This window comes from Excalfactoria chinensis, chromosome 7 (assembly GCF_039878825.1).
Source record: "Excalfactoria chinensis isolate bCotChi1 chromosome 7, bCotChi1.hap2, whole genome shotgun sequence".
Lineage (NCBI taxonomy): Eukaryota > Metazoa > Chordata > Aves > Galliformes > Phasianidae > Excalfactoria > Excalfactoria chinensis.
Window position 1 is genome coordinate 10,028,998 of NC_092831.1, and position 25,160 is coordinate 10,054,157.

Genomic DNA, 25,160 nt, shown 5'->3' on the forward strand with positions numbered 1-25,160 from the left:
GTGTTTCCTGTGCCCTCTTCTGCAGATTGCCCTGGGTGTGTGGATGATGCTCCCTGCCCCTATGCATCTCCTGCTTTCCTGCCTGGCTGTACGTGAACAACTTTGACTCCAAACTAGGAGATGTGGTATCACTCGTGTCTTCCACTTAGGCCATCTTTGGACCTTCTGTAAACCCAATGACCTTTTCTAAGCGCAGCTGTTCTAAGTGCCACTGGTGATGATTGCCTCTCAGCTCTGCAGTCTCAATCTGTGAGTTACATGCAGCATTGCTCCTATGCTCCGGTACTTTCCCCAGCGTTTAGACCAGAAGTGAAATCTCTCATAAAAGTACATTACAATGGTGCTACGACTTTGGGCACTTGGAACTACAATCTCATTTTAAAAATGCTTTTGGTTAAACCTGATTTGTTGTCCCGTGATTCAAAGCTGACTGCTCTGTGGCTGCGGTCGCATTGCTGAAGTCCTATATCAGCTATTCCCATCTAGCTTCCTCCTTTTCCTCTTCTGTAAATATTATCACAATGTATTTCCTTCTGGATTTCCACACAGGTTCTGTGTCACCCGGAACGCAATCACCAGTAATGCAGAGCGCGCATCACTGCTTAAATCTGTAAGGTCAAAAAGGTGCAACCTCACTCTTCCCTAAGGGTAGAAGAGTCCAAAGAAGATACTCAAAGATACTTAAAAACCATTTGAGTGTTTGAAGAAAGAAAAGCCCACGGGTGACACAGACACAACCAAAATGCTGGGCACTCCACAAGCAGTGAAGAACAGCTGTGAAAACTGGATGTCAATCTGAGTCCTTGGCACTGCCAAACACGTACTGTCTCTTGGGGTTTCTTCTATTTGTTCATGAGAAAGATGACGGCACTCTCTCACGTAACAACCCCCGTGATTGCTGCTGCTCACACCAGGTGTTTGGGATGGGACTGCCTGCAGGCTGGGGCAGCTCCCAGCTCACTGTCACCGCCTCTTCTGTTTGTGTTATGGTGAGTCTCTTCCCCAAGAGATGTTTATAAACTGACATCAAGTGTCTTAACCTTGTTTTGATAAATGAAAGCAGATGTTTGGAAGGATTGATCTGATTATCTCCAGTGTTTATAGACAGTGGGATCTCAGTAGCACAGTGCAGGGAGTCCAAGATGCAGCACCCTGCTCTAAATAGATGCTTACAAGACGTAGGTCTGCCTTTCTCTAAAGCCAGGTGAGACAAGCTTATCCTCTCATTTCACACCGGTATTTTTTCACATCTCTGATCATTCACCTACAATAGCTTGTCTTTAGAACTGCACGTTTCTTTCGCAGTGGGCAACCGGAACCTATAGCAGATCATAGAGCAATGCAGCTGACACCACACAGACACCTAAGAAGTGGCTTACCATTTCCCTGTCAGGGACAGCCTGTCTGATAGTCCATGCTGTGTTTCAGTGTCAGAGGAGCCCATGTCCTGCAGTGAACCAGCAAAACTGTTTTATGGGCCAAGTAACATTATATGACCATATACAGAGGAGGTTGGGTAGTCACCTGTTCGGGAGGATGGGAGTAAAGCAGATGGTTTGTGCCCTACATGTCTCTCTTTTTAATTGCAGTTAATTGATCGTCGACTCATCTGAAGTGGTTAATAGGTCAGGAGAAGTTGACAGGATGTCTGTCTCAGTACACAGTCCTTTTTGCCTTTCCTTCCTTGAGCTCAACTTAAATGTTGGTTATCTGACACTTGCTGATTAATGCAGAACACAGGAAAATGTCCTCTGAAATTCTAGGCTTGTGTTTACTATGAAATAAAGGCGCTCTTGAGCTCAGAGTCGGTGGTTCCTGCCTGGCACCTCCTGCCTTGGTTACCACCCTCGGTGTGCCACAATGGGGTTATCAATACTGAACACTGCGCAGCTGAACTGCTGCCGCCGCTGGGAGAGTTCAGCAGCAAGGCTGGGTTTTTCACTGTGAAAACAAATAGTAAGCCTTGGTTTGAGGCAGTTCTGAGCTTGGATTGCTTGCATCATCTTATCTGAGGGTACTCGTTGTGGTTCGTGCCCTCAAACTGCCATCCCATCCCACTCCTGGAAGTCCTCATGAACACCAGAGGGGAACCCCAGCAATCAGGTGATGTGTATGTTAAAGTGATCTGGAATTGATGCTGATTTATCTTATCTGATTTGGGAATAACAGCGCCTTAACCCACGAGAATGCCCGCCCCAGGTTCTGTGGGAACAAGTTAAATCGGTTGCGTCTTAGTCAAGTTAATTTCTGTTGATCTCATCAGGGTTACTGCATGGCCAAGATCCACACTGCGCAACATCACATGAACCTCATCCAAACGTGTTATCCTTCCCCACGGCATTTGCAGAGGTGAGAGCTGACACCTTGGGCAGTCTGGGATGCTGGAATGAGAAAGGAACCGAGCAAGCAGATGTGCAAGGACTCAGGAGGTGCCATCGCTCGGACTTCAAAATCTCTGTGCAAACAAAGTAAGAGTCTTAAAATGAGTTTACAAGAAATAAGGGAATAACATGTTATTAGAATAACTGTACCAATTACTGTCTCTTATGGGTGGGTGCACCAGCTGGGAGTAATCACAGTCAGACTACATGTAGGTAAGACATGAAAACCACACTTCCTTTTCCAGTTTATCTTCTCGGTTATAAATTTCTTTCATGAATCATCTAATTGGGGTATTTCTGTATAGAAAACCTCATTTAATGGAGGAGCGCTTTGAAGTGAAGATCAAATACAATAATGATGATGCTCATTATTTACTCATAGTTTCAGTTTTTACAGGTTATAGTATTTGTGAAGGACTGGCAGCCATGTGAACTGTAAGTTATGGCTCTGCTATGGCACAAAGTGTCTTCCAGGAGCCCTGCAGAGGAGGGTTTAAGTACATGGAGGGTCTTAATGCTTTTCTTTCAAGGAACCAAAACTGTCTGTGAAGTGTTTTGGGGGAGATGCAAGGCTCCATAACGTACTTTTCCAGGCTTAGTGCTGTCCTACCAACAGACACATGCCCTGGGGTGGAGCATTTCGGATCCTTCTACATGCTCAACTGTGTCTAATTATTGTCCTGGAACCATTTCACGTTTGAGGAGTTTACTTTGGAGAGGATGTGTCTGCTTGTTGCTGTTGCTTTGCCAGGTTGAAATTATAATAATGCCTCTCCTCTAGAGTTAAAAATAACCACTTTTCAGATGGTTTTTGCCTAGGAGTGTCAATGGGGCAGGAAAGCACATGCAGTAGAGCAGCATGTAGACCTTTCACTGAGTCTCCTCAAAAGCTAGGAAGCTGTTGAGAGCCCAATATGTGTGGCCATTAGTGTTGTGCTGAACCTGGATATTGCCTTCAGTGGGAGGGGGCAGTGGGACTCACGCAGTAAAACTCACCTGGAGCACAGTATTCCTCGTGGCTGGATTTCACACACCTGTTGCAGTGTTGGTGGGAAGGGACCTCTGTGTGTCTCTAACCCAGCCTGCACCTCAAAACAAGGCTGGGGTCTGCACTGGATTGAGTCCATCATGGCTCTATCTAGTTGAATCTTGAATACCTCCATGAATGGAGATGCCACCACCTATCTGGCCACCTGTCCCAGTGTTGCTCTTATCAGTGGAACTGCTTAAGGTAATCTTACTGTTTTCAAGGTAATCCACGGGTCCTTCTCCACAGGGCTGCTCATCAACCAGCTGCTTCCCAGCCTGAAATGGCACATGGGGACACTCCAAACCACGTCTCTGCTCAACGCCAGATGTTTCTGTCTGCCTGACATCGTCCAAGTCCTGCTCAATGGAAGTGCTGGTGCTCACCCCACCAGCCACCTCATCTGCTGTTGTCTGCACATTTGCAGAGGGTTCTTCTGCCTCCTGTGGGATCCACCACTAGACATCTTCTGGCACCATTTCCTGCACTTTCACACACTCATCTCTCTGGCAAAGCTGTTTTAAGCGGTCCCTGCTGCAGGCTTCTCTCCCTTTCCCTCCCCACTTGTGCTGACACAGCTGCTTGGGGGCAGGCTGGCAAACCAGATTGGTGGGCGGATGTGGGATACACGCAGCCCTCACAGATATTTTTGTCCCGGCTGCAGATATTGGGTTGTTTTTTTGCTGTGAAGCAGAATGCCTCTGACAGTAAAGCTGTAAACACAGCCAGGCTGCTGTCTGCCCTAGGTGAAGGCGATTCACACCCCTGCATGGCATTGGGCAGTGACATCCCATCGCCTTGCCAGCACAGCTCCTACATCTGCTAGGATGGAGAGTGTGCCAGGGCTGGTAACAGCAGCCTGCAGCTCACAATGAGAAAGCCAATGCCAATAAGATATATAATGAGCGTTTAAAAAGCACTTATTTTGTCAGCCAATCATCTATCATCCTCATTGTGTAAATATTTCTGTTTCCACAACAAAATGACTTGAAGAGAAATGTTCACCAGGAAGAACACATTTTTGATGCCGCTGATAAAATCAGGACAGTCAAAATGATGAATGTGACATTGATGAAAGCTTGCAAACAAGGCTTAATTTCTGTGGCAAAGAAAAACCCAACCAACCACCTCATGGGTTCATCAGCATTTGGCTGTGCCTGGAAATTCAGTGTCAGCTGGAAATTTGATGGTGACCTCTGATAAGTGAGAAAATGGCGAGGGTTTTAATGAATGACTTGAATGAGAAAATAAATAAGTCACCCCATGCGGTATTATTTCTGATATTTGTTTTGCTATTAAGTTCACTTAGTGCCGTTTTCATTGTGTCGTGACGTTTGTGTTGACAGGGCACGTGAGCACCTCTGGGTGCTCGGCATCACCTGGGACACATCAGGTGGAACAGGGAGGTGGCTGTCATAGCAAGGAGCTTTGTGAGACTGTCATAAAGATAGAAAGGATCCTGCTGAGCATTTTGCTCTCCCCTGTCACACATGCCATAGGACTTCATGCATTCCTTCCTCTTTGAGCCAGAACATACTTTTTTAGGGAGAAAAGTCTAGTTTTGGCTTAGGTCTAGAAAATGGGCATGGGGAAAGGAGCCTTTAGTCACAGACTTTGGCAAAGCTGTTTGTACGTTTGATTACCTTCCCTGCTCAATTGTGCGGCCTGGTCTTAGCCTCAGTTTCTTTATGTGCAATGTTTATTCCTTGGCTCCTGCATCTTTGCTGTGAGGTTTAGAAGCACGGGTTACAAAATGTGAGAGCTGAAGGACAGAAGCAGCACAAAAGGGATCGTGCCATTTCTTCAGGAGTACGTAGCACTTGGGTGACCACCCAACAAGCCTCCCCAGGTCTCTGCTGATCACTTCAGCTCCCAGCCATTCATCCCGTCAGTCTATAATGCTAAAAGCTGGGCCTGGTGGATCAGATGTGGGCAAGAACAGGGCTGGATTTTCCTTTCTAGCTTCTCTTGGCAGCCATTGGTCTGGATTAACTCTTTGCCCCATGCTTCAGCTCTGTAGTGCTGCCTTCCAGGCTCTTCACCAGCAACAGAGCTATTCAGGATGTACACAAAGATTTGGTCACACAGAGATCCCCAGGACAACGAGAGGAGGGGGAATGCTCTTCCTCTTTAAATATGATATTATATTAGAACATACGGGCTGGTGCAGAAGCAGATGCTTTGGCCCACGCAACAGGAGAGAGTTGGAGTAATCCCTGAATAAATAACCTTGACTAATGCCATAATGAGCTAATTGCAGCTTTTGGAAGCTCTTCAGCACAGGGTAATGTTCAACCTTGATCCTTGAACTCAGTTTATTTTCGGCTTCATGAACACAAAATTGCTCACCTGACGTAGGAGCTCGTGTTAAGATTTTCAGAAGCAATTTAAATACTTGTGGTAGAATCCACAAAGATAATTGGATGCTTTGTTTCCTTTTAATTTGGTGAGAATGAAGTGCCTGATTGGTTTGGCCGTTCTGAGCCCTGCAGGGTTACAACACTCTGGTGCTCACATCCCTTCTTGTCTTTGCAGAAGGGGGGGAAAAGAGCAGAATATGTGTCTTTACCTCAGTTGTTTCAGTGCAAAGTCTGGACTCAAAGTGCTGAGAAACTGACTTAACGAAGCAGATAGAGGGCATGTGTGTTTTCTGCTCAGTGCTCAGCTGTAGGGACTGTAATGACCAGCAGAAGCAGCAGAACAAACTTTTGGGCTCAAGAACATTTAGCATCCTAAAATGAAAGTACATATATTGATGTTTGAAGGGTGTGTTTTGCTTGATTTTTGTTTAATCGAAAGGCTACGTGCTTAGAGACCCAGCTCCTCCTTATATCATCATGGTCTAACCAGCACACTGCTGTGAGGTTTCACTGGGTTAGGGCTGTGGCAGCGAGAGTGGAAGAGCAGTGCTGGGTGCTCCATAGGGGAGCAGAGATGTGTTAGACTCGGAGGGGGTACCCGATCCACGGGGTCAGGAAGGCTGGAAAACACCTCTAAGATCTCACAGCCCAACCCCAATCCATCCCCACCGTCCATGTCCCACAGTGCCACGACTCCACGGTTCTTGAACACCGGTGAAGATGGTTCCTTCACCACCTCCCCGGGCAGCCTGTGCCAGTGCATCACCGCTCTTTCAGCGAACGTTTCCTAATACCCAACCTGACCCTGGCACAACCTGAGGCCGCTCCCTCCCGTCCCATCGCTGTTACGCAGTTGCAGAGGCTGACCCCCCTCGCCACAACCTTTCATGTTCGGTACCGTATAACCATTTACCCTTACGCTGGACTCCAGTGTGTACAAACTGGGAAGGACGTTTCTCATCCACCGGCACAAACGCCGTCCCGGGGCGGTCAGCCCCCCCCAGCGCCCCGCTCCGCACCGCCCCACCCGCACGGAGCCACCTGCGCCCCGCGGCGGCGGAGCGGCTGTGCGGGGCGGGGCGGGGGAGGGCCCGGTGCTCCGCAGCGCAGCCAACCCGCTCCCGTCGGGGCTGGGCCATAAAAGCTCCGGGAGCCGTCGGGGCCGCGACTGGAGTTGGTGGGAGGTGGTGGCAGCGGTGCTCTGCGCGCCTCGGGGTGGGCAGCCCGGCTGGGACCCTTCTCGTCACCCCTCCCAGCGACCGCGCCGGGCTCCCCCCATCCCCGCTGTGCCAAGATGCTGTTTTGGCACACGCAGCCGGAGCATTACAACCAGCACTCGACCGGCAGCTACCTGCGGTGAGTCCCCGCGGGGTAACGCGGCGGGATCGGCCCGGGGAAGCCCTCTTTAGCTGGGAGCTGCGGGCTTCTTTTTCCCGTCCTTCTCTATGAGCGGGGCTCGGCAGTGACCCAGCTGTCGGCTGCCGCCTGTCCCGCTCGGCGCGGAGCTGCTTCATCCTTTTGGGACGATGGGCGAGCAGCTCACAATTTCACTTTCTCGACTCGCCTAAACCAGCTTTTTCCTGCCTCTGCAACAGTCGCGTTTAATTAAGTGTTCCTAATTTAAGCTCTAAAGGGCTGCGAAACAATAGTCTGCAACATGTGTAGCGCAAACCCGTGTTTCCTCCCCCCAGAAGACAACGAAGCAGGCAACTTTGGGAGTTTCCTTTCTGTTGGGTGCTTATGAATTATCTTTTTATGAGTATCTAAGGCTGGAATCTCAGAGGGCTCCGACGGCTGTGCTTGTGCTGAGTTGGGGCACCCTGTGTGCACCCCAAAGGCTGCTGCAGGAGCACAGCGAGTCCAGGCAGCACCAGGTTGGACAGCAGGATGTTCTGCCTCAGAGGGCAATGGGATGGGCTGCCCAGGTTGGTGGGTGCAGCCCTGAGCTTCTGGAGCTCAGGGAGTGCTGGAATACCACTCTCAGACATGAGGTTGGATTATTGGTTGGCCCTGTGTGGAGTCAGGAGTTGGATTTGATGGTCCTTAAGGGTCCCTTCTGTTGCGGGGTGCTCTGTGGGTTTGCAGCATCAGAGTGTTGCAGGATCATCCTGTCAGGGTCAGGCTTGACCTGAATGTTTATTGCTGTGGCTATGGGGGTTCTTGAGCTGGGGATTTTGGATTGTTAAGAGATGGCTTCAGATGCTTTGGGTGGCTTTCAGACGCTTTCTGGGTTAAGCACCCAGTTCTTGTGGAGAGCTGTAATTCTGACCAGTTCCTGGGAGCCTGTTGAGACACAAACTTCTGGAGAGAGCTTTTGCTCTGAGCTGTGCTTCCCAGGGCTGTCCGTGCACACAGACAGGCTGAGACTGCACTGAGCAAGCTGGAGTTGTGCAGTCCCATTCCTATGGATCACACTTCTGTACAATCAAAGCCTTTGTGACATCTGTGTAAGCTCCGGTGTACCTCAGCGTGGTGCGTGTTTGTAATGGCAGTAAGTGCAGCAGGGTAACCCTGTAGATCTTCATTCAGTGTCATGGGAATGCTGTGTCTGTCTCGCTCTGTACCTCCATCCTCCTGAGCCCCTCCTCAGACACCTTTCTCCCTTCCCCTGTACATTGTCCAATCCTTGGTCGATGACAGAACCCCAATGCTTCAGCATAGATGTGAACGTCAGGAGAGTTTGAGGATCTCACCCACCTGCTTTTCTCAAGACTTGTTTTGCAGCCTTGAGCAAAGAGTAGAGCAAATACGATACAAGCCTTTTGTACTTACACCTCAGAGCTTCTTTCAGCCCCTCAGATATTGTTCACATCTTCTTTCTGTGTTGCGAATGCTTTTGGTGAGGTGAGATGTTTCATAGGGGGTTGATCCAAAGCTGTGGTATCCATTTCAGACACCTTCTGGAGGCATTTCTGTCACTTCATTACCATGGTAAATCATCATTGCTGAGAGGAAAAAAACCCTCTCTATGGCCACAGTTGGGTAAGAGCAGTGGTTATGTCAGCAATGCCAGCAAGTAAATGGGGCTGGGTGCCTTGGAGCTGGTGGTATTACAGAGGGGTGCAGCTAGGAGGGAGAATGGAAACAGAGGGGTGTTCCTTTGTCCCTGCTGCTAAGCCGAGTGGCACGGTTTGCTCTCTGGCTTTGTTTCTCCAGGAAGAAGAGCCCCATCTGTGAGCTCTTCACTTCAGCTCTCTGCTGCAAACTGCTGCGTTGTTTCACTGGTGACCTGGGCAGCCTTCAAGGTTGTGGGTGTTAGGATTGAGTGCAAGGTGGATCATTAATGGAACAGGCAGGGAAAACTCATAATGGTCTTTCCATAGGGAGCGTGCCTGTATGCATGGGCATGCTCCTGAACAGTTCTTAATAGAGCTTCTTGTGTGTGGGAATTCCAAGGGGAACAGAACTGCACGCAGCCTCTGGGTTAGGCTCTCAGGTCTTCACGCATACAGAGGGAATGGGCAGGGTTGGGGGAGGAGATCTGATTACTTAAACTGAATTGTCTCCGTGTTCAGCATAACCTTTCTATTTGGGAAGGATATGGTGTCTTAATCAGGTGAACACAACAACCAGAGAAGTTAGAGGTGCAGGAAAGTCTAACGTGGCTCTCCAGCATTAGATGTGCAAAAATTAGGATGCTGGTTCCTGACATCTCTTTGTGCTGACGGCTCTGTTGTGCTCTCAGCATTGCTGACATCTGTTCTGCTTGGGGTTAGCGTGGGCCGGGAGCAGTCTGGCTGCAAGTCAGCATGCAGGTCAGTGCAAATGTCTTGTAAAGGAGAGAGGTCTGGGACTGTGCCCAGCTCCTTGTGAAGCTGCTGCTGCTGAGCGCCTGTGTGCTTCCATGAAGGCAGAAGTTGTCCTGTCATGCTATGGAGGCTACATTCATTCTTAGCAGTCGTAACTCAGCGTTCCTCTGGAGATCGTCTCCATTATCTCAGAGCATACGGATCAAATCCAGATTGAGAGCAGAATATTGCATAGAGTCTTTGTAAATACATATGTGTGTGAATTGTGCGTTTCAGAGATGTCCTTGCGCTGCCGATCTTCAAGCAGGAGGAACCACAGCTGTCTCCTGAGAATGAAGCCAAACTGCCTCCGTTTCAGTACGTCCTCTGCACAGCCACGTCCCCTGCTGTGAAGCTGCATGAAGAAACCCTGACCTACCTCAACCAAGGTAGGGTTTGTACTGCGTGGAGGAGGGTGCATTTCCTGGGAATGATTCATGAGAGAGAGATTGAATTCCATACTGGTGCCTCGCTGGGAGGGCAGTGGGAAGGGGAAAAGAGGGAAAGAGATGGGGAGGGGATGGAGGAAAGGATAATGTGGCATGTTAAGTGTGAAAAATTAAAGATTCCTCAACTGATACAAAATGATCAAGTACCTTTGATTAATTGTTGACTTAAAGCATCACTATAGCATGCACAGTTCCATGTAGCCAGGTACTGGCTTGATCTCTGACAGTCTGAAATACAGCCTCCTACCTTCATCTTGAAAGGCCAGGTGAATTCAGCAGGTGGGCAAGCTTTGGACTCGGGGAGGGACCTTTACATTGCAGGCCCCCAAGAGCTACTGGAGGGTAGTGCTGCAGTGGATGAGATAGACTGGCTGGGTGGTGTGGCTCTGATCTGCTGAGTCCCTGACTTGACAAGTTTATGGGGTTCACAGTAGCAATGTCCTCCACAATGAACCTCATAGCATAATTTTTATGTAAGGCCCTGCATTTCCCTAGGTGTTTTTATTCCTTTGTCAGAACTTGTGCATACACATCTGTGCTTGGAGGTTGGCTTTCACTCTGGAGTACCTCCTGCGTGTGGGTCCCAAAGGGATCAGACATCTCCAGGCACAGATTATGCAAAAGGTACTACACTTAATTTCTGCCAGGTTGATAACAAGGGCATTACAATACCATCAGCCTGAGGGCTGACTGCCCTGTATTACTGGTATTTCACTCTGGTTCTTGGCCCCAGCTCCTCAAGCTCTGTGCGTTGAGTGTGAAGCTCACTTTAGTGTCTCTCTGGCTGGATTTCTCTCAGTGCTTGTGCAAAACGGAGCCCTGATCTCCCCTGGGCTCTGACCTCAGGTGTGTCTGGCTGTTGGATCTGTTTTGCTGGTAGGCTCAGAGGGCACTGCTAGAATGACCAGCCAAGTGCTGCAGGCTCTACCGAGAATCTTAGATGCCACGTGGATTGGAGGATGCTTGAGATTTGTGAATGTATTCCCAGTTCGCCCATTCAAATACAGCAAAATCCCAGCAGGTGACATGGGGCATATCAAGGGTGAGATGAGCACAGACTTTGTTCTGCTTACTGTCATGAATAGTTGTCTCCTGCTCCATCTTGACACAGTACTGGCTTAATTCCTTGGCAAGCTGACAGTTCTCAGGTATCTTCTGCACCTGTCTTCCATCTCCCAAAGGGGGAGATGGGGATGTGCCCTGGGGAGTGAGGCTGGACAGTTTGGAGGAACAAAGCAGGGGTGAGACTGGCAGAAGCCGTGCAGTAGGCAAGATCTGGGAAGGGGTTCAGGGCAGGACTGTAATGCTGTTGCTTTGCTATTAAGGATGGAAACAGCACCTTTTCTTATGGGATCTTCAAGGTAATTAGTTGTACAAGGTGCTACATCTCCTTGCTTCTAAGCTGAATAGCTCATTACCTCCTATTCTTCTTGACAGAAATTTCACATCTTCCTGCCACCTTCTTAGCAGTGTTTTCACCCATCTTCTTTAAGTTCCTAAGCAATCTGTCTTTCACATTATGCTGTGCTCCTCTTAGTTTCTTTGAGATCCTCTTGACATTCAGCTGGAATTCAAGGCTATGCAGTATGCCTGCCTTAAGCCATTCTGCCGTACTTGGCAAGTTGCTTCAGAATCAACCCCAGCAGCTGCACTCCTGTTCCCAGCATTGACTCCTTCTGGTAGGAGGGGCAGGCCTTGGCCCTAAACTTCTCTGACTTGTAGTCTTCCTCTTTGCTCTGTGTGTTAGACCAAAATCCCTTGCATATTCTAGTTAGTAAGACTAACAGAAAGTTCATGATCATACTAGAAGAGCTATGCTGTGTGAGCCTGAGGTGGGACTTGGAGGGAACCTCAGGGCAGCTCAGGTCTTGGTAGCTGCAGCATAACGGAAGGCTGACTGACCTCAGCATGCTGTGACCATGCCATGGTGCCATTCCATAAAGCAGCTGAGGCCATTCCCTACACCTTATTGCCTTACACTGACCATAAGAGAAGGGACGCTTCTTGCACCTTACCCTCTTTCTGTGCTTATCGTGGTCTGGCTAAACACTGTTACACAAAACTTCCCTTCTTGCATGTATGCTTGAGTTTTGGGTTAGACGACCTTAGCGAATGGCTAACTTCATTAACATGTCCTTCTACCCCGACTGTGCTCAGAGCTTCAGTCACAGCTGGCTCCTAGTAACAGTGGTATAAAGAAAGAGCGGCTGTCCCAGTTCCAACAAACCCATTCACCTCCAGTGCAGTGACATATCCAGACTGTGAAGACTGGTTTGGGGGTTTTTTGGCATCTTCACTATTTGGCTGTCTGACTGTTGCAGTGTTTTATCCAAACATGCTTCCCTGGCTGGAGCTCTTCACTACTCAGCAGCAGACCTTCTGTCACTGTGCAGCAGCTATGCTCCCTGCCTTGGGATGCTCACTCAGGACCAGTTCAGTGCTGGCAGGTGAGAGACCAGCTCAGTAGATAGCCCATGTACAGAAATAGGTAGAAGAAAGGTCTGTCTTACAGAGCATGATGGCTTCTGCTGAGCCTTGGGTGGCCATGGGGAGTTGGTCAGTGGCACCTTGGAGTAAGAGGATGTTAGCCCTGGCTCCCCACAGAGGTGAGGGAAAAATCCAGGTGGAGTCCTGATCTGGAGAGGCTGTTCTCAGCAAGGTGAGGAAGCAGAAGGGAAGGTTGTGTGAAGATGACTTGGGGACATTAAGCAGTGGCAGGCTCCCAAGCTTGTCTGTTCCAGTCTGAAACCGCAAATGCTCACTGGGCACAGCTCTAGAACTAGCCAGTAAATCAAGCATCTAGAGTCAAATCCTCAGCTCGCTTTCCAAAGACTGACTCATTACACTTGTCTTTCCCGATCTCTTCCCTTCTGTGTCCCACATTCCTTGAGAAATTGGAGCCAGAGCCCTGTTAGTCCCAGTTCAATGTGATCTTAGTTTGCTAATCCTTAAGGCAGCCTGTATGGTCAGAGATCTTTACTGGACTGCGTTAGGATTACTCATCTGACAGTAATATGGACATGTTTCCATGGTGTCTTAAAACCACTTCCCCTCAGGTCCATGAAGCTGGTAACCCTGCTGTGTCCTCACACGAGGAGCTGCTGCTGGCATTGCTCCCTTGGTCGAGGTTCACTGCTGTCGGCAGAGCTACACTGTCTAGAAGTCTGCAGCACAACATCGCCTAACGTTTTTGGAACTAGCCCGCTGTTTAGCACTATTGCAGTGTCTCTTGTGGATAGGGATGTTTTCAGACAAACAATCAACCAGCAACCATATTACAAACCACTGCTTTAGCAAGAGGTCTTGGTGCAGTTGCATGTTCCATGGTCTGCAGTCATATGGGGTGTGGTTTGAGCAGGGCTGGTTGAAACTAGTTTCAGACATGGACAGAAATGGGAGCAATGAAGGTGGTTCCAGAAACTGCACCAGGAGGAATGCAGAGGAAACAAGCACTCTATGGCAGATCTGAGTGCTAATAAATATGAGGAAATAAAACCATCAAAAAAAATAATATTAAAAAAGGGCACACACAGACACAGAAAAGCCCGAGAAACAAAACAAAGCAAAAATCATTGCCCAGGGGACTTGGCTTGCAGTGCCAGAACCACATGTGGAGCGTGAGCTGTTCCAGTCATGATTTTGTTTCATGACCAGCATTGGGTTGGCTCAGAGCCGAGATCTAAATTGCTCCGAATAGAGGGTGGGTCGGGCTGATGGCAGGAGTCACTGAGACCCAGCTGTGTGCCAGACACAGCCCTGTCCCTTAGCAGCGCTTGAGAGCAACCGGGTGTCACCTGCTTGTGAAGTTTTCCTGTTCTCCAGGTCTGTGGTTTGTGACTTGTGGTCCTCAGCCACGCAAGGATTTTAGCATCCAGCCAGTTGGGGTTAGGAAGGCTGGCCACCTCTGCTTCGCAAGGTCTTCCAAGAGTTAGTTAGTTTTATTGCCAGTCCTAGACAGTTCGGAAAACAAACAAGCCAAAAACCCAAACCATGAGAGAAAACCACGAACATCCGAGAAGACCTGTGATGTTATTGGGAGCATAGCCGTTGTGGTGCATAAGCAACAGATGCCTCACAAAGCTAAAGATGGACTGAGCTGGGTCCTGTCACGCACAAATGAAAGCTCCAGATATCGGGTCCTTGGGATTGGATCTGGGTCCAAGGTGTGTGTATGTAAACTTGTACACTTGAAATTGCTGTTGTAGATTTTTTGGCTGTTGTCCTGCCTCAGCTCACTGGAGACATACTGTGGTTTCCCTTCCAAGGAGAGGCGCGGAAGGCGCAGAGGACAAATGGAAGGTGGTTGCTTGGGTAGATGTCATTGCTTACAACAGAACCTTTGCCTCCCTTAAAGCATTTAAAGTTCACACAGTTGGCTAATCTTCTACAGGCAAGGAACTCGGTTTTAAATACTGAGATTTACAGTAAATGAAAAAAGCTGTTTTCTGTTGACGTTAACTCATACGTAATTGGGTTTTTATGGGGTCACAACTGTCGGAATGTTTGTAGTTTTCCTGGAACAGTTCTTTATTTGCCTAAATGAAGTGTAGAGAAGGCTGAGTGACCAGCTCTGACTGGGTGTGCTTCTGGTTTAATTATAGCACTGCTTGTGGGGAGATTCTGCTTTGTCCCATCTGAAGAACCAACTCTCCCTATAAATTGCTGCTGCCACCAGTCAGGTCCTGGGTGTTTCAAGCTGCTGGTGGTCTGTCCCATCTGAACATCCACTCTACCTTTGTCTGAACTCCTGGGCACAAAAATGACTTTGTGTCACTGAGGCAGTGCATATCAGGTGCTTCCTGGTGGCTGCCCACCTGTGCATCCTTCATCCCTATGGCACACAGCATGGCATGCCATTCTGGTCCTTGCCTCCATCCCTGGTTTCAGGTAGCTTCAAGAAGTGCCTGTCAAAGTCTGTCTTTTCTGTTTCTGAGGGTATTGTTATTATTTTTTTCTTTATTTTGGATCTTGTGCTGCACTCCTTTGTTTTTGGAGAAGGCGTTTGTCTCCTACCTTACTGTGAAGACAGCTCTGATGTCTCAGCTGAAGCCGTTATTCGTGCAAGCAGTGATTTCCCCATATGCTTGGCAGCTCTGTCTTTGCTTGGCAGCCCAGGATAAACAACCCTGTCTCCAAACCACACCATCCCTAAACTCACTATGAATCTTGCTTCAGATGACAGGGCACCTCTGCATAAGTAGAGCATCTGACTTCTGTTGCCCTTAGGAAGCTAGAATCTCAGTTGTCTTTTAACCAAGAGCCTGTTTTCTATTCATTGGGTAATGCTGCTGTTAACATCTGGATGAAATTCAAATGGGATTGTGAACTTGCTGGATTGTAGCCTGTGCACAACTCCTACTGGAAGCCCCTAGACTGCACTTTGTTCTCCCACTTCCATAAATCTTCAATATCTCTGAAGGAAGGAAGTGCTCAGAAGTAGCTACAAGTATAGCGTAAAGTCCGAATATCTACAAGAGTTTTTTTCTTTCCCTGTCATTTTTATTTAAACTTTTCTCCGTTATCCATATTTCCTTTGAGATTTCTGCAGTTTTGAAAGAAACTTTTGCCTGAGTTTCTACACTTGGACTGTATCAATGAACTTGTCAGTCTGGTGATATTTAAATCTCCCAGTCACTTTTCCATAACTTGCAGTATCCTTCCTATTAAGGTATATGTTAGCAGTAAGGAACTTAAGAGAGCACCATCCTTTTGACAAGGTTAATTGTTTCTATGGGAATTATGTGTGATACCTTATCTCTAAAGAGGCTGAAAAAAAAACCACCTTTTTGCCTCCAACCAAGCATGTATTTTATGTTTCTGAAACTATAGAGCACATACTTGAGCAGTGAGATTTCTTTTGTCCTGGCTTGCTGTTGTATTTCTGAGCTGTGCTTGCAGTGATGGGGCATTTGTCAGTTGGAGTAGCCAGGTGCAGGAGTGAGGCTTCCTTTCTCTAGCACATTTCTCCACATTACTGCAGAACTGTGGTGAAGGGGGTGATTTTCCTGAGGGCTGACTGGGGTCAGCAGTCATATTTGGCCCTTCTGCATCCCTCTTCAGCACCCTCGCCAGGGACCATTCTTCTTAGTTATCTGAAGCTCAAGTAAATATTACACACCAAGCTAGTCTTGCAGAGCTATAAAACCTGTTGTCCAAATTGACTCAGTACAGGTTGAAACCAGAAAAAGCCTGCCTGATTTAATTACACAGAGGGGGCTAAGCTTTTCTGAGCTAGGCAGATGTGACCCAGATAGTCCTGGGTGCTAGAGAGGTGGAAATACAGGAAGAAATTATTTTCTCAAGTCAGATTTTTCTTTTTTTTTTTTTCCTGTTTGCCATTAGAAGTCCCTCATTTCTTCAGTGATTAATTTGTTTTAAAAATCAAAACTTATACCGTAGCTTCAATTAAGTGGGATTACAGAATCACGGAATTGAAGGGGTTGGAAGAAACCTCTGGGAGCATCAAGTCCAACCCCCTTATTAAAGCAGGTTTCCTGCAGATTACTTGGTGGGGTTCAGCGAAGTTGGCAAGGTGTGTGCAAGAGAAGAACAGGTGCACACAATGATGGTAGCAACTGAGAGCATTTGTTAGCTGCTTTTGTATCCTTGATTGAAAGTCAGGCTGTAGTCTCGGAGGAGTTACATATACATCTCACTCTTCTGAGTGGAAACCACTGTAAATGAAGAGTGTTTCTTTTATGCCTGTTGGCTATGAAGTGTCACCACTGTAAAATGAACTATCTTCAGAAGTCTGGGAAGATGAGGGTTTAACCAAATGTTCATATAGTAAATGAGAGCACTGGAGTTTTCTTCCAACAAACATGGCTCTGAGGCATGTGCTTGGCTTTCCACAAGAAAGAGGCAGAAAAAGAGAAAGAAGGGGACAAAGAAACCCCCCCAGAGCTGGGAGGAGATTGTAAAAGGAGGAGAAGCCCAGGAAGAGGCATGATGACAGTGCAGCTCTATGGCGTGGTGGAAGAACTGGTCGTGGAACTGGTCCATTAGGTTCCTCTAGTGGTAACGGCAAGTAGGGTAGGTATCATTGGTACTGCACTCAGATGGGTAGCGAACCCCATCAGAGTGGCCCCAAACAGTGGGACCACAGTAGCTTTGCTGTGAGTAGAAACAGGCAGGAAATGGGTGGAGGGATGGGTGAGACTGCAGATACTAAAGTAAGGTGTGTGTGCAGCGTGGTTGGTATAGCCACGTTCAGAGAGAGATTCTGCAAAAGAGGAGTTTGTGACCATTGGTCTGACTGGACAGCTTGATGTGGACACAGCCTGCACACTGAATACCAGCTGCTGGAAAGCTGTGGCCAGGAAAGGGTTGACTGTCTTCATTCTGCCCCATCCCGGGCCGCTTATAACTGGCTGCTCTTGAAGATGAGATGTGGGACATGATGGATTTGGTGTGTCAGGATGACTCTTATGTTCCTTTTGCTTTGCCTGGCCCACAGTTGGTCCTCCTCTGCAGGATTTCCATGCTCCTAGCATAGCGGGAGCTTTCAGGGTGGCCTATTGTGTAGCAGCTGAATTCACAATATCCTCTGGATAAACATCTCCTAGAGCATCTTGTCAAAGGAGGATGCAATAAGCAACTGCAGAATATCCAGCGCCATTTGTGGCCTGGAAGGGGAGGATTCTGCCCTTGTTCCTTGTCTTGAGAGTGTCCGCACATGGGACACTTTGACAGGAGTTATGCTAAGCTATACTTTTGCTTTTGTCTGTCTAAAAAGGTGTGGGCAATCAAGCATGCAAGTTGAGATGCCAGCTCTGTCACTCTTGCCTGTTTACTCTGTGGACCCATTAATCTTGTCAGATAAATGTGTGTGTGTGCCTGATGGCCTGAATAGTTGCATTTGGTTGCTTCAAAGGTGATCCTTCTGCTTGCTGGATGTGCCTGGGGCCGGGGGGTAAAAGCTGCTTCTTCCCCCCCCCCCCCCCCCTCCTTCTGCATGCTGCATTCATCTGTCAGCATTCCTTTGCCTTTATCTGTGTGCTATTTAGGATGTCCATATAAAGTTGCTAAATGGAATTTTTATTGGCCAGCTTGGCTTAATAATCAAACAGTTTCCAGGCTGGTTCTGTCTGGTGCTGTGTGGATCCATTCTGTGAAAGAGGACTCGCAATTATTATTATTTTGTTCTTGTCTACTGTCTTCTATCACAGATATTGCCAGTATAAGGTTAGGTTTTAATTAATTGCTGGAAGGGCAAGCATACAACTTGGCTAGATTAAGTAAGACTTGAGTCAATTTGGTCTGGAACATCAGCAGCCTAATAGAAAGTTAGTGTATCGTATCGATGCATTGTGCAGAAAACCACAGGATGCATAGTGGAAGTGGCCCTTGAAACGTAACACCAAAACACTCAAAAATGAAAGCGGGATACTGTGGTTGTATTGCAAATAAACGTGGAACAAAATGTAGCTTTTGAGCTTAGGATAATCTTTTGAAATCAGAAGCCTTCAAGTGTTACTGGTGGCTGGAACTGAGCTGGCTTGAGCCTTCTGAGCATGTGAAAGCATTCCTTTCTTGAACCAAATTGTTCATAGGCTGTATCAAATTGTTGACTTTCAGTTCTTTTGTCCCCAAACTAAGTGGCCGTACCTGCATTTGATATGCATTAATAGCCAAGGTCAGTAAAAATGAAGAGAGTAAACAGTCTATAAATCCTCTTTAGGGTAGATGCAGTGGCTTTATGAATCACCAAGCAGGAACTCTGTGGACTTGGGTGGTTACTACTTCGCTGGATATTACTCTTGTTTGTAAAACAGAGTTGCTCAAACCCTAGCCTAGGAGGTGATTGCATAAATTTGCTGTTGCTCAGGGACTGTCTGCTCAAAATACAAATTGCACTGTATCATCACCCGCCCAGGTTTTTATTGGTGCCCCCAAAGCTTCCAGTGAAGCTGGGAGACAAATTGCATCTCAGGAATTTAATGTGGTTATTCAAATATTTATTGCCATTCTGTTCCCTGCCTGAGGTAGGGAAGATGGCTTGTGGCAAGCTCTGTGCAAGGAGCACTGGGTTGTGTATTGGCATCAGCTCTTCTGGGGATCTGGCATTCAAAATGCTTTCTTCATGTCGGATAGTGGTAAAGACACTGATAGCAGGCTTCAGGTGCCCTAGTTTGTGTGTGTCCCATACTGCAGCGTAACCTGAGACCAGGTAGGTCAACAGCTCTGAGGCTGTTGTGAGCCCTTGTTGCCTTAGTGGTGCAGCTACGGGCAGTGTTGAGGGCATGGAAGGCAGAAGGTTTCAGCAGGTTGAACCTGCCACCATTGCTCTCCATTGCCACAGATGTTTCCATAGGGTTTTCCCTTCCCTCTAAGCCTAGCATATGCTAAACCTTTGTCAGCTGAGGAGCAGCTTCTGCCCTGGTCAGGGTCAGACTGTTCGATGATATCATCGCAAATTCTCAGCATCAGTATGTTCAGCAACTCTCTTTGGGTTTATTACCAAGCATTGACTTGTAGCTATCTAGTGTAGCCTATATTAGTGAAGAAACTGAAAAAGAGTACTGGGGAACAAACTGTATTTCAGTTGTATGTTTTGGGTTTAGCCAGTTGTGGTCAGTCATGGGAACTGGGAATACAGGTTGTTCTAGTCGCACTTGCAACTGTATTTCTTTACAGATTTAGACACCGGAGTAACAACGATTCAGTTTGTGCTGGACAGTCACTGGTGTGGGATTCTGTGTGCCAGAGCCTTGAGCAGCTTCTTAGCCTTTGGCTTTTTAGTGCCAGTGGGAATATGAGGAATTGGGACCAAATTCTCACTGAAAGTTCCACAGAGGGAAATAAATTGCTTGAATTCTGGCTGGAAGCCATCTTGTTTTGATAACTGCTCTGTGTAGTAACTGGAGTTGAACACTCAGAGGTTAAGGGGAAAGTAGTTAGCATGAAATACTATTCTGAATGAGGCATTTCATGGCATGAACAGAGTACCGTGGATTACATCAGATGACCCATATATCTTTCATCAGTGCATTTTACTTCTTATTTGACTTTCCATTTATCATTAACTCTGTCTCCACAACAAGTTTTCTGTCTTATGGGCGGGCAGAATCTGTTTCTGACTCAATCCAAGCAGAATCCCTCCCATCAGGATGAGGTGCGTGGTGCAAGTTATCTGCTGGGTTGCAGGATGATTCCTGTCCCACATAGCTGCATGGAAGATGCGTGCTGCACAGTTTTTAAGTGCTTGATATCAGTCTGAAGGGAATGTGGACAGTGTTTTTATGCTGATTAATTTCTTTCATCTCACAGGAAATGCAAACCAGGCTGCTCAAAGAGTGGGGGTATATATCAGAATGTAAAGGTGTCACAACAAACTAAGACCTGCAGTACTTGCTGAATGGAAGTACTTGTGGCTCAGCCATTGCCTTCCTCTGTAGCACAGCTCATGTCACTTCTGTGTCCCTGTAACCACATCTGAGTACATTCATAGACGTATTTTACTGTCACACAGAAGCTTATGGTCTCAAATTCTAAACTAATTTTTTGTAATGATTAGACTGATATTTTCTTGGTAGTGAATTGCAAATGCAAGAGATACTTGGCTATGTAAATTCATTTCAGATGATGAACTGCATCACTGTGATTTTGTGAGCCTGAGCCTGTTTTTTTTACATTAATACAGTATTGATTATGTGGGGAGATACTGTACATGTCATAAAGCTGCCACATGAATAATAATAACCTGTACCAGTGGGAACACTAGGGAGTCTCTTGTGTTAGTGAGGAAGACCTCAATTTCAGCACGGTCATTTGCAGTATCCACTTTTGTTGTCCAGTGATCTCTAAAGGGAGATCACTCTTCCTTATTTCAGTTTCCTTATGTGCAGAGAGATGGGTTAAGAAGTGTGTATGCTTCCAGTGCTTAATTTGGCGCTTTGCATGGTTTATTCTTCCCCTTCTGCATCCTTTAAGCCACATGCTGGATTCAAGGGTCGCTTCCTGTTTGCAGAACCCCTACTGACATCAGTAGAAGTGATGTGCAAACATTTGAGGATCCAATGCAGCCCTTGCTGTCCTCCACCCCCCACCCCAGCCAGCTGAATAGGCACAGCTATCTGTGCTCCGGTGATAGAGTCTGTGCTCACAAGGGCAAGTGGGAGAGCCAGGATTCCCAAAAAGGAACCTGACTGAAATGCAGTGCCCTTTATGACACATAAGTCTTCCATTTCTAAGGCCAGAAGTGTAGCATTCTTCTCCCTGCTGGTAGCAACTGCTCAGAGGGAGATCTATCTGCTTTGCAGTTTTCTGCAGGTCTGGTTCAGAGGAGAAGCTGGTTGAACCAGAAGAACCAAACTGCTCTCCCTCTTGGTGCCTGCCTTGTTGTAACTGCATTTTTTCAGTAAAAGGAGGATATCGTGTTGAGCAAGAAAAACTGGGTACTGAGGACATGCATACGTTATATAGCCCTGCCCTGCCTCTTTACCAGCTATAGGTTTGCTGTGCAGTTGTTCTGATACTGTATGCTTTTGTAATGCCTTTACCATTTGTGCATAAGGTTTTGGGACGCCAGTCTCCTTGGCCTACTGTCAGCCTTGGAGAGTGATGGTATTTCATGAACCAGATAGAGGAACTCTACTGAGTTGGCTGATTCTGAGATGCTGAGGAGTGGTGGTGGTGGGGTTCAGCTCCCTTTCATTGGGGATTCCAAAGGGGTTGGTCCTTGCACCTACTGTAATACGCAGTGCTGCTTTCACACGCATCTGAAGGAGGATTTGTACGCTGGGCAGCCACGTCTGAGGTGGTATGGAACAAATCTCGTCTTTCTGGTTCACTGAGACATATTGCAGCCCTGACCTTGCTGTCCTTAGTGGAACAGTGACTAGACCTGTTGTGCAGCAGCTCTTCACACAACTTTGCTTCATTAGAACAGGCAGACAAAGGCAGCACTGCTGTAGAGGGAAACCCGGTCTCAAGCACTGTGGTGGCTTTGTGGAGGGTGACCAGAAGGTTGTAACAGGCCTGGGAGACAAAGTGCAATTGGTGCCTGAGTGCTTTGAGCAGCTAACAGACAAACCTTCCCCTCAGATTTCTGCTGTGCTTTAGTTCCTACTCTATTACTGGGGCAAATGCATTATGTTACCAAAAATGAGCTTTCCCTGATCAAACGTATGCTTTATTAGCCACGTAAATGCCAGCATGACTCTCATTGCTACAACATATTAAACACCTTGGAAATGTTTCCTTAAACTCTAGGTCAGTCTTATGAAATCCGTCTACTTGAGAATAGGAAATTGGGAGAGTTTCAAGATTTAAACACAAAATATGTAAAGGTAAGGAGAAACATAGATTTCTTTTCTTCCTGCTACTACATACAGTCTCTAATGAAGGGCCTGACCTTGCTCACGCTGAGACAATGGAAGATACCTTGCCGTTGTTATTAATGGGAGCAGGGCTGATGGAGTTATTCTGAATGCTGGAGTTTCACGGGACTATGCAGCTTGGCTTTACAAGGCTTCAAGGGAACCTTTGTTCTGTTTGTGATCATGACCCCAGAGTTTCACTGTGAATATTGGGTTCAGGGGAATCCCAAAGTTCAGAGGTGAATATGGTCAAAACTGCAGAGACAGGCCTTCCTCCCCTTCTTACCCCGAGCAGCACACCTGTGTTGTTCCATTCCATGTCATGCAGAAGACCTTGGCCTTCACACTCTTCTGCCACACAGAAGGTTCTGCATAGCTCCAGTTTACTTCAGTAATGAGCATGATTTTGAACACAGAGAACTTGTTTGTTTCTGTTCAAATTCAAAAACTTGGCTCCAGATCTTGTTTCTGGATCCAACCTTCAAGCCTTCCTCTCCCAAATTCTTGGCTGTTCGGCAACAGGATTTCTTTCGAGAAGTTGGGACTAATTGCAAAATTTGGATTCCAATCTGGGCTTCAATTGTCCAAGTTTAGGCAGGTCCACACTTGGCTTCTGGCCCATTTCAGGAAGCATATGGATTTGGATTCCAATTTTGCAGGCATTCCCACGGTGGCTTGCTTGCTTCGTAGCTTGGGATTGATTTGGGCCTTTCTCAGGTTCACTGGCAAAATTTGCTCACTCATTCGATGTGCAAGGCCTCAGTAGGAGTGGGGAATTGAGAAACTGGGAAATAAGGGGCCATTATCTCATGCTAGTGTAGCACTCTGAGTAAGGATTTATTATCTTGGGATACCTTGGACTTGTCTGCCCTGGGGAATGCCTTTGTTCCAGCCTGTTGTCTCCAGTTGTTGACATGGTTGCACCATTGCAGGCCAGAGATGAAACTTCCCGTTACAGTAGAGTTCCTATCCTGTACTCCTTTAACTGCATTGGGCAAATTCATTGTCATAGACTGGTGGTTAATGGCTGGAATCAAGTTTAATTCCCACTGACAGGATGTCTGGGCATGTCAGTTCCACTCATGCAGGGACAGGTGGACTGGCTTTCAGATGTTCTGATCAGAATGAGATATACAGAGGAAGCAGCGTGTTACAGACACCTTAAATACACCCCCCAAGTGAGCCATTTTGGGTGTGGAGGCAATATAGTGATGTTTACATGGCATAGCACCTAACATTAGGTGGACACTGCCATAGTGCTTCCAGACCAAAGCCCAGAGAGCTGTGTAGGGTTGTGTTATTCAATGCACATGCGCCCTGTGAAGGGGAAAGCGTATTGCTCTCTTGCTCCAGGGGTCTCTTAGGAATCTGAGAAACATGAAAATGGGTCTCTTAGGGGAAACCTCTGCTCTCATCATGAATGGGGGTTAAAAACACGTAGAAGTAACAGATCAGCTTCTACTCTTACAATGGAAAACCAAAGTCATCTCAGAAGAAGGGCCTCTAGATCATATTGTTCACCTTGCCATCTTTTCTTAACAGAGTATAATCCGTGTAGTTTTCCATGACCGACGCCTGCAATATACAGAGCATCAGCAACTGGAGGGCTGGAGGTGGAGTCGGCCTGGGGACCGCATCCTTGATATAGGTGAGACTATTCATTTTGGTTCTTTTGCAGAGTTGGGAAGTGAGGTGCTGAATGCAGTTCTGCATGTTTTCATGTATGGTTTTGTTGTTGTTTTGTTGTGTTTTTCTTTTTAAATATACTCCTCTCTTAGGAAACCTATGGGCATTTGGGTGGGAAATAGGACTGTACGTCCTAGTCCTAATAGGACTGTAGGTCACAAATAGATATATCGTGGATGTCTTGGCTTTCACATGCGTCTCGTAATTGCATAGAAATGCTTTCTCTTCTTCAATGTAATATTTTTAAAATTTTAGGGGTTTTCTTCTACAGATATTCCACTGTCAGTCGGAATCTTGGATCCCAGGGCCAGCCCCACACAGTTGAACACTGTTGAATTTCTGTGGGATCCATCAAAGAGAGCCTCAGCATTCATTCAGGTAAAAGAGAAGTGATATTCCTGTTGTAAATAGAGCGGTGAGGTATCTTACAGAGACCTGGAGGGTTAAGGTACCCAGCACACGAAGAGAGAAATGTGCTAATGATAACAGTCAAGCTTAAGTGTAACTAGAACTAGTTTATAGATACTTTACTGGGTTACTTGCTAGTTTTGAAGTAATATTTGCTCTAGCTGGGCTATTTAGAAGAAAGGGGAAAAAAAGTACCCTAATAAAATCCACATTGATGTTGCTTTCCAAGCATGAGTTCTGTCTGGAGGAAGCTGTTCACAGCCTATCAGTTTTTCTTGCTGTCCTTGTTCATGAGTATTTCTTATCTCAAATGCAAGCTGTCTGTTTTTAATCTGTATATGGGGTTTGCTTAAGTCAAAGGATGCTTTTCCTGGTGCCGTTTCCCTGTAGGATTCTAATTCTTCTTCTTTTTTGACTTGAAGTACAGAAATGTAAATATTTTGAACCCTTCTGTCTCTTTCAGTTTCTGAGGAGTCAAAACCTCATGTTCAGGCAACTCTGCAAGTTCAAGGAGTCTAAAACTCAGTTTTTTTTACAGCTTCAAACAGTCTCCAGAGATGAGCCCAGCTTTTGTTTTCCCAGGTGCACTGTATCAGCACAGAATTTACTCCACGGAAACATGGAGGAGAAAAAGGGGTGCCTTTTCGGGTGCAAATTGACACCTTTAAGCAGAATGAAAACGGTGAATATACAGAACACTTGCATTCTGCCAGCTGCCAGATCAAGGTGTTCAAGGTATGA

At 46.9% G+C, this 25,160-nt stretch overlaps 1 protein-coding gene and 1 long non-coding RNA gene across 2 annotated transcripts in view; both read left to right on the top strand.

Moving 5' to 3' along the window:
- The first annotated feature begins 825 nt into the window (after nucleotides 1-825).
- Nucleotides 826-3,786, top strand: LOC140254611 (uncharacterized). The gene is made up of 3 exons (XR_011904265.1): nucleotides 826-989; nucleotides 2,264-2,468; nucleotides 3,658-3,786. It is a non-coding gene; the product is annotated as an uncharacterized lncRNA (long non-coding RNA).
- A 3,154-nt stretch (nucleotides 3,787-6,940) lies between these two features.
- Nucleotides 6,941-25,160, top strand: part of TFCP2L1 (transcription factor CP2 like 1) — a 28,495-nt gene continuing 10,275 nt past the window's right edge. Inside the window, exons 1-6 of the mRNA XM_072342028.1 lie at nucleotides 6,941-7,124; nucleotides 9,794-9,945; nucleotides 22,219-22,295; nucleotides 23,868-23,973; nucleotides 24,283-24,389; nucleotides 25,002-25,154. Of these exons, the coding sequence (XP_072198129.1) occupies nucleotides 7,063-7,124; nucleotides 9,794-9,945; nucleotides 22,219-22,295; nucleotides 23,868-23,973; nucleotides 24,283-24,389; nucleotides 25,002-25,154 (657 nt within the window). The 5' untranslated portion in view covers nucleotides 6,941-7,062. The remainder of the gene's footprint in view (nucleotides 7,125-9,793; nucleotides 9,946-22,218; nucleotides 22,296-23,867; nucleotides 23,974-24,282; nucleotides 24,390-25,001; nucleotides 25,155-25,160) is intronic.